Source organism: Cnephaeus nilssonii (assembly GCF_951640355.1).
Source record: "Cnephaeus nilssonii genome assembly, chromosome: 12".
Classification (NCBI taxonomy): Eukaryota; Metazoa; Chordata; class Mammalia; order Chiroptera; family Vespertilionidae; genus Cnephaeus; species Cnephaeus nilssonii.
Window position 1 is genome coordinate 41,765,826 of NC_137083.1, and position 13,977 is coordinate 41,779,802.

General features: G+C 42.3%; 1 protein-coding gene across 1 annotated transcript in view; it reads left to right on the forward strand.

The window, feature by feature from the left end:
* Positions 1-6,858: 6,858 nt before the first annotated feature.
* The window catches only part of PRKAR2B (protein kinase cAMP-dependent type II regulatory subunit beta), a 73,498-nt gene continuing 66,379 nt past the window's right edge, over positions 6,859-13,977 (forward strand). The window contains exon 1 of the mRNA XM_079785398.1: positions 6,859-7,411. Within this exon, the coding sequence (XP_079641524.1) occupies positions 7,099-7,411 (313 nt within the window). The 5' untranslated portion in view covers positions 6,859-7,098. The remainder of the gene's footprint in view (positions 7,412-13,977) is intronic.

A 13,977-nucleotide genomic window follows, 5' to 3' on the forward strand; every position in this document is an offset into this window, starting at 1 on the left:
TTCTGCTTACGTTAGTGTTCTGACATTTCAGTATTACAGTCTTGGTGAAGGTATATTTATTTATTGTTCCAAGGGCCTGTCCATGGGCCCCTCCAATCTAGAAATCCATATCCTTAAATTTTGGGGGGAAAATTCCTGTATGATTTTTTTTAAAATTTTTCTCCATTTAACATTGTTTTTGTGTGTGTTTTTTCCTTGAACTTATATTGAGGGGTTTTTTTTTTGTTACTTTTTCTCTGCCATTTTCTAGATTTAGATTTTTAAATTCTATTTTCTGATAAATTTCCTCAGCTTTTATCTTGAACCCTTTTATAGATATTTATATAATCACTAGAGACCCGGTGCATGAAATTCGTGCACTGGGGGGGGGGGGGTCCCCCAGCCTGCACCCTCTCCAATCTGGGACCCCTCAGGGATGTCCAACTGCTCGGTTTAGGTCCGATCCCCAGCAGTCCTCTCACAATCCGGAACTGCTGGCTCCCAACCACTTGCCTGCCTGCCTGCCTGATTGTCCCTAACCACTTCTGCCTGCCAGCCCGATCACCCCCTAACCATTCCCCTGCCAGCCTGATCAACGCCTAACTGCTCCCCTGCTGGCCCGATTGCCCCCAACTGCCCTCCCCTGCTGGCCTGATCACCCCCAACTGCCCTCCCCTGCCAGCCCAGTTGCCCCCTACTGCCCTCCCCTGCCAGCCCAGTCACCCCCAACTGCCCTCCCCTACTGGCCTGGTCACCCCTAACTGCCCTCCCCTGCTGGCCGGGTCGCCCCTAACTTCCCTCCCCTGCCAGCCCAGTCGCCCCCAACTGCCCTCCCCTGTTGGCCTGGTCACCCCCAACTGCCCTCCCCTACTGGCCTGGTCACCCCTAACTGCCCTCCCCTGCAGGCCTGATCGCCCACAACTGCCCTCCCCTGCCAGCCATCTTGTGGAGGCCATCTTGTGACCACATGGGGGCATCCATCTTGTGCAAGGGCATGACAGTCAATTTGCATATTACCTCTTTATTATATAGGATAGTTTAAATTTCTGTGTTATTTCTTATTACTTCCAAATATAGAATAGTGGCTATAGAGCCAAACTGCCTGAGATCCCACCCCAGTACTATTTGTGAGCTATGTGATCTTAGATAAGTTATTTAACCTCTCTATGCCTTGGTTTATTAATATTTAGTGTAATAATATATACATCACATAGGGTTCTTGTGAACATTAAATGAGGTAATAGATATGAAGTGCTCTGGACAGTATCTGATAAATAAATGTTAATCATTATTATTTTATTTTATTCTTGTATATCTGAGGATATTAAAGTGTTTTTTTATATATTTTTCCTGTTCACTGAGGTCCTTTTGGTTTGGTTCATTTATTTTGGTCCCAGTCCTTCATACTAAAAGTTTTTACTGGACATCTGGTGATTCTTACCTGAATTCACGTTTATGAAGTATGTGGAGGAGGTGGTAGTGGTTATTGACTGGTGAACTTCAAAATGGGGCGAAAAGACAGAAAGCTGGGTTTTTCAAACTCAAATATCAGCATCTGTACTTCTTGTCTCTTGGGCTGGTTAGTTCCCTAAAGAGGAATCCCTTGATTTTCTGCCTGGGAGGGTATAAATCTGGTTCTCAGAAATTTGGGAGTTCAGTGGAGGAGGAAGGCCACTGATACGTAGTTCACCAAATCAGAATCAATGCCCTTCTTTTTAGTACAGCACCTTATCCCCACAACCAGCTGCACAAACCTCTGCATAAAGTCAACTCCTCCATCTCCTGCTGGGAATGCAGGAAGCAGGTGCTGGTCTATGTAGGACAGCGAGGGGCCACAGGGTGGACAGACTTATCAGCCCCCTAATGAAATTAATAAACATTTCATTACTCCTCACTCCTTATCCGCTTTCAGAGGCACCCAGTATCTCCAGTGTCTCCAGATGTTGTGCTCCTCACTCTGTGATGCAGATGTGATCTTGCATCTTGCTGGCTTCCTCTCACTACCCAAGCTTACGTTCCAGCATTCTCTAGTTTGCTAAGTTAGTTCCAAAATTGTAGTAGATAATACTTATCTGCTCTTGTCTCTTCTCCTATTCTTTTTCTTTTGTAATTAAAAAAAACTTTTAAATTTAAATTATAGAAAAATACATATAACAAAGTTTCCCATTATAATCAGTTTTAAGTCTATAGTTCAATTGTGTTAAGTATATTCACACTGTTTTGCAACAAACCTCAGGATTCTTTTATCTTGCAAAACTGAAACTCTTTACCCATTAAACAATTCTTCATTCCTCCCTCCCCTCAGCTCCTGGCAACCACCATTCAACTTTCTGTTTCTAAAAATTTTGACTACTCTAGAAACCTCATATAAGTGGAATCATAGAGTATTTGTCTTTTTTTTTTTTTAACTGGCTCATTTTACTTAGCATAATGTCCTTAAATTTTATCCATGTTATAGCATGTATCAGAATTTCCTTCCTTTATAAGGCTGAATAATTTAAATTTTTTATTATTATTTTTTTAATTTCATTATGGTTCTCTTGTTCTTTTGTCCTTATGAGCTTACAGTTTTATTTTCCCCATTCCTTTAGCCATTAGTTAAGTGTAATTTCAGGAAGCAGAGATAAGCTTGTGAGTCCAATCTAGTCCTTAATAGGAAACCCATATTCTATTTATGAAATATACCATTTAAGGTTATATTCTCTGTTGCTTTTGAGAACCTCTTTAACTTTGCAAGACCCATTAAGGAAGAACAGAATAATGAAGCTGCACTTAGTTTTCATTTAGCCAAATAAAAATTATGCTTTGATGTTAAGCAAAAATGTTACTTCAAGCAGCTATTTTTTAGTTGATTATAAACTCTTCTTTGGGAAATCTAGTCTAGTGGATCTCAAAGTGTGGTCCCCAGACCCGCAGCATAAGCATCACCTGGGTGTTTTATAAAAACACAAATTCCCAGGCCCCACCTCAGAGCTACTGAATCTGGAAATTAGGGGGTGGAGCCAGCAAGCCAGGCAAGTGCTCCTTAGGCTTGCTAAAGTTTGAGAAGTGGGTCTGCCAGAGGCAACCTTTTGCAAAGCCGCATCTAGAGATTAAACTTTCTATTTAGTCTTAGTCCAAATGTGTACTAGCTTTTCAAGTTATGAGGTGACCATCTTTTAACAGGTAAGTTGTGAGGTGTCTGTACCACTTGCAATGCCCATGTTTTGCACTTCTCTCTCTGCTGAAGAGTCTGGCTTGTCATATACTAACTGACCACTTCCTTATCCTGCACCCCACTGCCCACACTGACCTAACCAGGAGAGAACTTCTCACTCAAGACCAGCCAATCCATTGGATGGTCAAGACCAACTATCTGGATTCTTTCTATTGAAAACAGGAACAAGACCCAAAACTGTAGTCAATGCTAAACTGCTAAAGTACGTAAAACTGACAGTGATGGCCACAGTGGACTCTGTGCAAGCGCAGCTCCTGTGTCCTTTCAATTTGCCTATCTTTTTCCCTTGAGTGGGTATATATTTCTTCCAACAAAGACACTTGATCATGACATATCTTAAATATAGATAAGAAATGCTGTGTGATTGATTGGTCATAGTTATTATCATCCACTGTGAAACCTGCCCAAACTATTGACTTGTCCATACTATTATCCTGTTTTGGCAGCTGCATATAAACAAATTTATGTCTGTGTTCAATTTTTTTTTTTAATTTCCCAGGTGTAAAGACAAATTTGGTGGCACTCTTATTTTATTCCAATGCTGAACACTTGGAGATCTTTTGCAATTGCTTCTGATTCCCCGAGAAACTAGTGCAAATTGCTTTGTAAATCAACAACCAAAGAATCAATATCAGTGATGTTCTTTTAAAGAATTCAAAGATAAATAGTCCCCATAAGCCACTGTCACTGTATTCTAAGGTTCAAAAGGAAATATTCTGAAAATGAAAGCAAAGGAAATCATACATTACCAAAATGTTTATGTGATAGTGAATAAAAGCCAGAATATGATTTGAAACGTGAACATTTGTTCTGAGAATAATATTAACATAATAGGAAGATCATGATCAAGCTTTACTTTTCCAGGTCATGGTTACTGATTTAAGAATTGATGCAAATAAATACTGTTATAAGAGAGCTGTTTGCAAAGATATTTTAAATCCAACATGTCTTCTTTTAATGTTATACAACTGTACAATATAACAGTATGAGAGAGACTACATAGGTCATCTAACCAATTATGCACTTCATGCTTGACTCCCTTTTATCTCCCTAAAGAAATGACAGCCACATGACCTTGGCAGTAAATCCACAAAAAAGACTAAATGCATTTTGAAACACCAGGTAGGATGCTACTTTGAAATATGACTATTGTAAATGTTTGGAAAAAGGAGTGCTTTTTTCCCCTACCATTTCTGAGGGAAAGGGTATTAAGCATTGTGACAGACATTGATTATTGTTCCCAGAGTCCATTTCCCTTAATCTCCAAATGTTTACTTGGCACACGACTACCCATAATGAAGATTACATTCTCAAGCTTTCCTTACAGCCAGGTGTTTCAGTTAATATTGCTGTGTAACAAATTACCCTGAAACTTGGAGGCTTAAAACAACCTTTTTATTATGCTCACAGATTCTGTGGGTCAGGATTTCAGCCAGGGAATGACAGGACTGTCTGTTCCTGTCACACTGGGAGAACTTCTGTCAAAGTAGTCACACTCCCATCCCAATTCAGAGGAGGGGAAATAAGACTTCAACTATTGATAGGGGAGTGGCAGTCACACTGTAGAAGAGCACATGGCACAGGAGATAGATATTTTTGCAGCCATTTTTGGAAAATGCAGTTTGTCGCACCATAGATGTGCCCATCTTGACTAAGTTCTATGGGGTGTGTGTGGGATCGAGGGCAAGTTCCTTTCTCTTTTCCAGTTTCCTCTTGGCTGAAATGTGGATGAGATGACTGAAAATGGAGCAGTAATTTTGGACCACAAACTGAGAATTACAGCGTAGGGGTCTGGAAAGAGCCTGGGTGCCTGATGATCATGGAACCATAACATTCTTGAACTGCTCCCATTTTACATTATAGAGTAAGCTTCTTTCTTGTTTAAGCCACTGTACTTTGCGTTTTCTGCCATGTGCAAACAATGCTAATCTTAATAAAAACATCATAAACACAGATAATGCAAATTTGTCTTAAATTACTACATGTGTAAAGATAATAATGCTTATATGGTTAGAGTTTGATTAATATTGTAGGCCATGCAAGTGATGTCATGGTATTTAATAAAAGCTTGCCTCTTAAAATGCTTAACACTCACAAGTAAAAGTACATTACCATATTTAAAAACATATGAGGTTGAAAAGAAATGAAAATAGAGAAAACATTCACTTATGGAGTGAATTCACGTTGGATTACTAAAAAAGGTTAGTATCAAGATATATTTTTATAAAAGTGACTATTTTGTTACATCTCAATTTTTAGTCTCTGAATTTCCTGAGTCGTGTATTTAATCTTTTTTGTGGATAGGAAGATAACTCAGAATAACTAAGTGAGCTTGCCCTTGAAATACTTTATCCTATATAATAAAAGCCTAATATGCAAATCGACCAAATGATGGAAGGACCAGCGGAACAACTGGTCACTATGATGCACACTGACCACCAGAGGGTAGACGCTCAACGCAGGAGCTGCCCCCAGCCCACAGGCCACAGGCCAGCCAAGGCGGGTGCCAGCAGCCATCCCGCCCCCCATCACCCCACTGGTCACCCTACAGATTGGCCCTGATTGCCAGCCAGGTCTAGGGACCCTACCCATGCAGGAATTTCGTGCACTAGGCCTCTAGTTTACAATATGATGGTCATTGTGGAAAATGAACTATGTGTTTTTAAATAGCATTTAACTGGTAAAAGACAATTGTATAATTCAACATTTGCAGAACTAGCCTCATTTCAAAATCAAGATTTCTACTTTGAAAACACCCATCTCTAACTCTATTCTCCTTATATTGAAGCATTCTTATTTTGGGAGATACCATTTAAAATCAGTCAAGGCCTAAGGGAAAGTCTTAAAATGAACAATAAGAGTCTAATCAAGCAAAGTTTTCCTTGCTTTAGGACCATCTGTCCTAACTATGACATTTTATTCTAGTTTCTGCACTATCGTATTTGAAGGGTATGAACTAACTTTGATAAGTGCCTCACAATAAATGGTGCATTTGTTTCAATAAATAGTAGTAAATGACTAGGGTGGAAAATGGAATAGTATCATGAAAGCAAAACATAATGAGACAAAATGGATGGAGAAAGACTGGATAAAATGTGGTGGGGGAAAAAAAGAAGGTGTAACAAAGATGGGGGTGGGGGAAATATTTCTTTGTCCACCGGAGAACCAGTACCACTCTTTGACTTTAAACAAAAGACATTACCAACACTTATCAATGCAACCAGATTCTCGGAAGAAAATAAAACGCCGCCACCGAGGTGGAGACTGAAGTTTCCGGGCAAACCGCGTAGCACCAGCTCTGCGTGGGTGCCCGTGGTGAGCTCCGAGTGGGAATCTGGCCCCGCGGCCCGCCCGCGCCGGGGCGCGCGGACAGGTGGACGGCGAGGCGCCGCTGGTCGGAGTGGGAGGGACGGGCACCCCCCCGGGGAGCGCAGGGTGGGGGACCCACGCCTCGGCCGCGCGCCAGAGCAGGGTTTCCAGCAAACCCGCCCGCGCCTGCCAGCGTCCGCAGCCCCGAAGCCACCCGACTGGTGGACGCGCGGCGCCCGCCGGCGGGGTTACCATGGTTTCCGGGGGTCACGTGGGCGCTCTCGGGAGCTCCCGGCTGCGCGCCGAGGAGGGCCGGGGGCGGGGCGGCCGGGGCGGGGGAGAGGAGCGGCGGCGGCGGGAGCGGGAGGAGCCGGAGATGCTGCCAGCCCTCCTCGGGCCGCGCTCGCTCAGCTGCCGCCGCTGCACCGAGGAGACGCGCGCCGGGCCAGCCGGGCCGCCGGGCCCACTGCGCCGCGCCTGCAGCCGGTAGCGCCTCCAGCACCGCCCGCGCCTGCTCGGCGGCCGCAGGGCCGGAGGCCTGTCCGGGGAGGGGGCGAGGGCGGCGCGCAGGCGCCCGCCGCCCGTCAGGCAGGATGAGCATCGAGATCCCGGCGGGACTGACGGAGCTGCTGCAGGGCTTCACGGTGGAGGTGCTGAGGCACCAGCCCCCGGACCTGCTGGAGTTCGCGCTGCAGCACTTCACGCGCCTGCAGCAGGAGAACGAGCGCAAAGGCTCCGCGCGCCCCGGCCATGAGGGCAAAGCCTGGGTGGACGCGGGCGCCGCCGCCGGGGGCGGCACCCCCAGCAAGGGCGTCAACTTCGCCGAGGAGCCCATGCACACCGACTCCGAGAACGGGGAGCCGGAGGAGGAGGAGGAGGCCGCCGCGGATACTGTGGCGTTCAACGGTGAGCACCGCGACCCCTTGCGCGCCCCCTCTCCCTACCGCCTCTCTCCCCTCTGCTCTAACTCCGCAGCTTTCTGCACCCACCTCTGCCCGCCTTCTCTACCTTCCTCCCCAGCTCGCCCACCCCCTCAGCATCCATTTCTGTCTTTCCCCTTCGCCCACCTTTCTACTCCGCTCTCCTGTCATGCCTTTCCCCTCCGTCCCCTCCTCTGGAGGTGGGGGCTGAAAGCTACGAATTCTCTGCCCGTCTGCCCCCTCCGGTCCCGGGCTGAGAGACCGAGGACGGCCGGTTTGGGGTGGGCATCTGCAAGACAACTTTCACGGTGGTTGGAGGACGGGTACCATTGTGCATAAAGGAAACGGGTCCTCTTTCAGCCCTTGTATTTATTAATGGAGTGTCCAGAGCGAAAGGCGAGGGGTGTTCAACTGAATTGGCTTTATTGTTAGGAGAGCAAATTCTCTGAAAGGAGCGTGAAATTGGAGAACAAAACGTATGGTAATAGCTTTGACATTGTTGGAAACAAAGTAATCTATTATTTTCCTATTTGCCAATACCGAAGCGTTGTGTTAATATTGGACACACGACAAAGGATCCCTTTTTAGCCTGGGACACTCAGGGTCTTTGGAATGAGGAAACCGGCTAATAGTTTGGTTTTTGTATAAAACAAATATTGAATGATTCGGTGCCTTAGGAAAAAAAAGTGTGTGAAAACACGGTAGGAAGTTTTTGGGAGCTTGTTAGTTGTCTTCAGAATGAAAAGCCAATGAGTAATTGTAAGGACTGTGCCAGGCATTGAATCTAGAAAGAATGAATGGGAAAGAAAAAGGAATTTTCTCAAATAGCTGCTCCTGTCAAGTCCCACCCCTCCTGCTTACCACCCTCTTTTCCTAACACACAGACACATACACACACACATTTGCAATCTCCTGCCTGTATTTACACAAACGCCTAATACCCGTCTTCATGGCATCCCAAGCTGAAACAACATGGTGTGCACTGTGCAGGGGTTTCTCTTTGTGGTGTAAGGCAAACGTGCGTGCAGCATCGCACCAGCTTGTATTTATTTACACTGCTTGTGGTTTGTGCCTGCAGCACATCTCATGTAATGAGAACATGTTCCAGTGTAATTTTCTTGTGTCTGTACCTAGGAAGGTGTTTCTTTTCTTTGCAGAATTGTTGAAATATATTATAAAATGAATATATCTTGAGCTTGTTCAAAATAGTCACAAAATCCCTGGAAATTAGTGCTTTGTGAAGATAAAGGGAAAGGTTGTTACTTAAAAAAATTTTTTTAAATCAGTCTTAATTGTTCTTTTTGCACAAGAATTTAATCAAACGCTTTATTTACCAGGAACAAGAAAAGGATAAAAGAATACATATGATAAACAGATGCGAAGGAGAAGCCATTAGTGGGTGACACAAAGGGCAGAGGCATCTCATACTTTTTTTGTGCTTCCAGCGCACACATGCACACATGTGTACATACATATGCACATGCACACACACAAAGGAAAAAGGGTCTAGTTTCCAAGGTTGGAGGAAATTAGGAACCAAGGCATTTGTTAAAGAACCTGTATATGGCCAATACAGTATGTTGTTAATATAACTAAAATATTTTGTTTGTATAATGCTTTTGAAGTACTTGGCATTGATGATTTCATTTTTTCCTTACAGTAATGTATGTTATACACAGAGCAGACTTCATTTCTATTTTGGAATGAAAAAAATTGCCTATTAACTTCTAAACAGCAGGAATCATTTTATATGGTTTTGTATTCTCCAATGAGCCTTTATTGTAAAAAGTACTCAGTGTGAGTTTTAATACATACTTGTTAACCAATTGCCCTTTTTAACCCCAGACCTAACCCTGAGGACTTAAAACCTTTGATTGCAACCAAATACAATTTGATCATTATCCAACACACACACACACACATACACACACCATCAGAAACTTCAGCAATGGTACTTCCCTCTACTAGGTGCAGTAGAAAATATCTAATATTTTCTATTATACTCAGTTCTCTCTTTTTTTTTAAGTAAATTGTTTTGAGACCTGGGGTCTATAAACAATTACAGGTGCCCTGGCCAGGTGGCTTAGTTGATTAGAGTGTCATCCCATGCACCAAAAGGGTTGTGGGCTCGATTCCTGGTCAGGGCACATATCTAGGTTGTGGGTTTGATCCCCAGCCAGGGTGCGTACAGGAGGCAACCGATTGATGTTTCTCTTTCTCTCTCTCCCCCTCCCCTTCCTCTCTCTCTAAAATCAATTTCTAAAAAAGCACACACACATATCCTTAGGTAATGATTTAAAAAAAACAATAATTACAGGTTACTAAGGGACTGGCAAACTTTTTTGTAAAGGTTCAAGCAGTAAATACTTTAGACTTTGTGAGCAACATTTGGTCTCTATCACATTCTTCTTTTTTTCATGTTATTTTATTTCTGTTAATCCTCACCTGAGGATATTTTTCCATTGCTTTTCAGAGAGTGAAAGGGAGAGGGCAGGGGAGAAAGAGACACACTTCGATTGGCCCACATGTGCCCCGGGGGTGGGGAGTGAACCCGCAACCCAGGTACATGCCCTTGACCAGGAATTGAACCCTTGACGTTCTAACCACTTAGAACACAGGCCAGGCATATTCTTTTCTTTTTTTAAACAACCCTTTGAACACATATTGCCTCTGGAGGTTGGTCACAGACCAAGGCCATAGTGTGCCAACTTCAGATCAGAGAGGGGGGAAAAAGTCAAAGTAGTGCCATTGGAAAACAAAGCGGAGTGAGCCTGTCAATTTCATGTCTAGGTCCAAAACAGTGCCAAAATATATCTTTTAAAAATACTGGATAATTCTACTAGCATGGTAAAGAATAAGTGCTAGAAGGTAAGTCTTAATTTACTATGACACACACACAAGACCAGCTGGATCAGTAATTCTTAAATTTTAGTATGCATCTCAAGGAAGTTTGATTCAGAAGTATTACCAGGTACCGTTCTTAGAGAGCTTTCTTGGGCTGGGACATGGAATCCCCCTGCCCCCCCACAGACATGCCTGATCTTTCTGATATTCATAGTTCCCTGACCACACTTTGAGAAACATTGATCAGCAAACAGTGGTGATGATAATATCTTTCTCATATTAACAGTTAAAAAATAGCTGCCATTTATTGACAGTGTGTAGTAGGCACTAGCTAAATGCTGCAACTCATTATCCCAGCCTTAGAAGAAAGATAAGACTGTCACTTGCCCAGTATTTCACAGCTAGTATGCTGCAAAACCAGGATGGGAACACAGGTAGACTTGGCTCCATCCCTGTACTGTTAACTCAGCTTTTATCTCTGTAAGGGGGTGGGGCTGGCATCATCTGAGCTTTTTTTTTTTTCTTTTCTTTTTTTTAATGTCAAGCTCTACCTTAATGTGGTTTATCTTTAAAGCTCCGAAAAATTAACTCATCCATGGTCACACACAGAGGGCTAGTAAGTAGCAGAGCCTGGTTTCTTACATCTCTCTGATCCAAGCCTATTGGAGTTATTCCTAAATTAAATTTATACCATAGGTTAACTCACAGGTCAGGTTTTCCTGGTTATTTTTCCACTAATGGTGATAAAATTGCATTGATTGGTCCATCTCCATTCTCATGAATCGCTTTAGGAATGGGCAAATAGGCAAGTTCTTGACCGTGAAACTGGTACCCATTGACTCCCATAGGGCAGTGGTCGGCACACTCATTAGTCAACAGAGCCAAATATCAACAGTACAACGATTGAAATTTCTTTTGAGAGCCAAATTTTTTAAACTTAAACTTCTTCTAACGCCACTTCTTCAAAATAGACTCGCCCAGGCCGTGGTATTTTGTGGAAGAGCCACACTCAAGGAGCCAAAGAGCAGCATGTGGCTCGCGAGCCGCAGTTTGCCGACCACGGCTATAGGGGATCAAGCATATGACAGTGACCTCTCAGTGTGGAGGTTGAATCAAACAAGCCAGTGGGGTCTGTGGGCATGGACATTGATGGCACCAGGTCACATAGAGGGGTGAAGGTGGTCTTTACTTTTCTGCTGGTCGCTTTCCCATACCTCTCCAATTTTGTTCTAATTTTATCACTTCTAATTTCTATTTTCAGTTTGCTATCAATTCTGTTTAAAAGGACAATTTTAGGTGTTAGAATAATGGCATATGGAGATCCCCCTTTTAGGGAACTGTTGAGGTCCTAAAAAAAGCTATAATGGAGACTCTGCCTCCCTCTGTCCCAGTGTAGAAAGTGAATAGCGCTTGACCTGTCACTTCTGAAAGGGTAGTGTCCCCAGACTTAGAATTTATTAGAAGGGCTTAGAGCTTACAGGCCAAAGAGTTGGATTAGCATCAATTTGTAGAGGAATCTATGGTAGTTACAGGTTCCCCCCATCCGAAAGTAGAGTGTTCCTATGAAATCTTTGGAAAAGTGAAGAAGCAATTACAGTTGAGCCTGGAACAACCGGAAGGGGGGCGGTGAGGGGTGCCAACCTCCCATGCAGTCGGAAATCCATGTATAATTGTTGAGTACCTCCCCAAAACTTAACTGCTGATAGCCTTCTGTTGAAGGGCAGCCTTACTGGTAACATAAACAGTTTATAACACACATATTTTGCATTTTGTGTGTGTTATATACTGTATCCTTACAATAAAATAAGCTACAGAAAAGAAATTTATTAAGGAAATCATAAGGAAGAGAAAATACTTTTACAGTACTTATGGGGGGGAAATCTGCATAGAAGTAGACTCACGCAATTTAAACCTGTGGTGTTCAAGAGTTAACTGTACCATTAATTTATATGGAAAATGTGTTGACCCAAAAAATAACCTACCAAATCATGCCAAATAGCACATAAAACATAAAATAGCACTAACATATCATGAAAGCAGTGCTACTCTTGCTACTCAGCGTGTGCACTACCTCTATAATGGCTTGCTGAACTGTTTTTGCTTTTTTTCATAAAAACAAAAATCCTCTTTGTATTTTTTTCAGTTAGTGAAAACAGGTATGAACTAAATGCAGGTGTTTTGTAAAAGCAAAGTGGCGTTAACATGAACTTTTGAAAAGAAGAGAATACCTGTAGTGGTTTTATATAGGCATCATTGTAAGATATTGTGTTGCTCAATAATTTCTTTTTTTTAAAACATATTTTATTGATTTTTTTACAGAGAGGAAGGGAGAGGGATAGAGAGTTAGAAACATCGATGAGAGAGAAATATCGATCAGCTGCTTCCTGCACACCTCCCACTGGGGATGTGCCCGCAACCAAGGTACATGCCCTTGACCGGAATCGTACCTGGAACCCTTCAGTCCGTAGGCCGACGCTCTATCCACTGAGCCAAACCGGTTAGGGCTGCTCAATAATTTCTTCAGTGAAATTATAAAAATTAAATAAAATTTGAAAATACTTTGATAAATTGACAAGTGGCCAGAACATAATGAATAATATATGGGTATATGAAAAGCAATCAACCTGGAAGAAAACTAAACAAATATAAGATATGGAAGTAATTTCCTATATCATGGAAGAAAAAGAGCTAGAATTCAAAGTGGATACACAAGCAAAAAAAAAATATAGAACCATACCTAAGAAGCAAAGTATATAAATAGAATTTTACCATGTAAAACCTATGACTCTGACCTATGTCAAATATTTGTTGGAGAATCTTATTTTTAATTTTTTATGGTTTAAGGGATCCTCAGAATCATGCAAAATATTGGAAAGTTGGAGCTTGTGGTGGTGGTGGTTGTGGAGGAGGGAGACTAAGAAAACATTTATTATGAGAAGTCATGGTTGAAGGAGAGTTGAGAAGAATGGTCATGTGTCCGAAAAAGTTTTCTTAGATGATTATGAGCAAATACCTGTTAGATACAGACTTAGAAGAACTAAAGCTTCGTTGTAACCTGAAGAATAAAAGCCAAATTTATCTGTTGAAATGGTTTATGTGGTCTTCTTAAAATGAGCTGATGGCAAAGCAGTAAGGACAGTAGACAGATTGACTTCCCAAGAATCTGCTGTGGAAATATTCTTAACCGTGCTCATACTAGGAGTAAGAAGCATGTTTATTTGTTGAGTTCATGGCCTAACTGGTAGCAGGAAATTGTAGAGAGCAATCATAGCTCTAAATAATTGTTGCTTTGGCTGATTTATTAGCTTCACTTCTCTGTGCCCTTATATAAGAACTTGTTCTCTCTGTGGTGACTAGAGATTATTAAAAGACAAAGCAACCAATCATCAGCTCTTGCCTCCTGCTACATGTAGCTTCCAACATACGACTAAAGAAATTTTAGTAGTTGTAGTTACCTTAAGCAACTAACTGAAAGTTAAAATATCTTACATCATCAACCTCTTTAATACATTTAACTGGTTTGAAAAATGTTCATGAAAGTCAGCTTTTTTGGATTAGCTTTCAATTCAGGCAACATTTATTTTCTTTTATGTATGAAGTGCTGTGCTAGGCATGTTGACATGTTATTTTACTAATAGTACTTACCTCATAAAGTTGTTACAAGGATAAATAGATTAATAATATTTGTAAGGCTCGTAAGGCTCATAG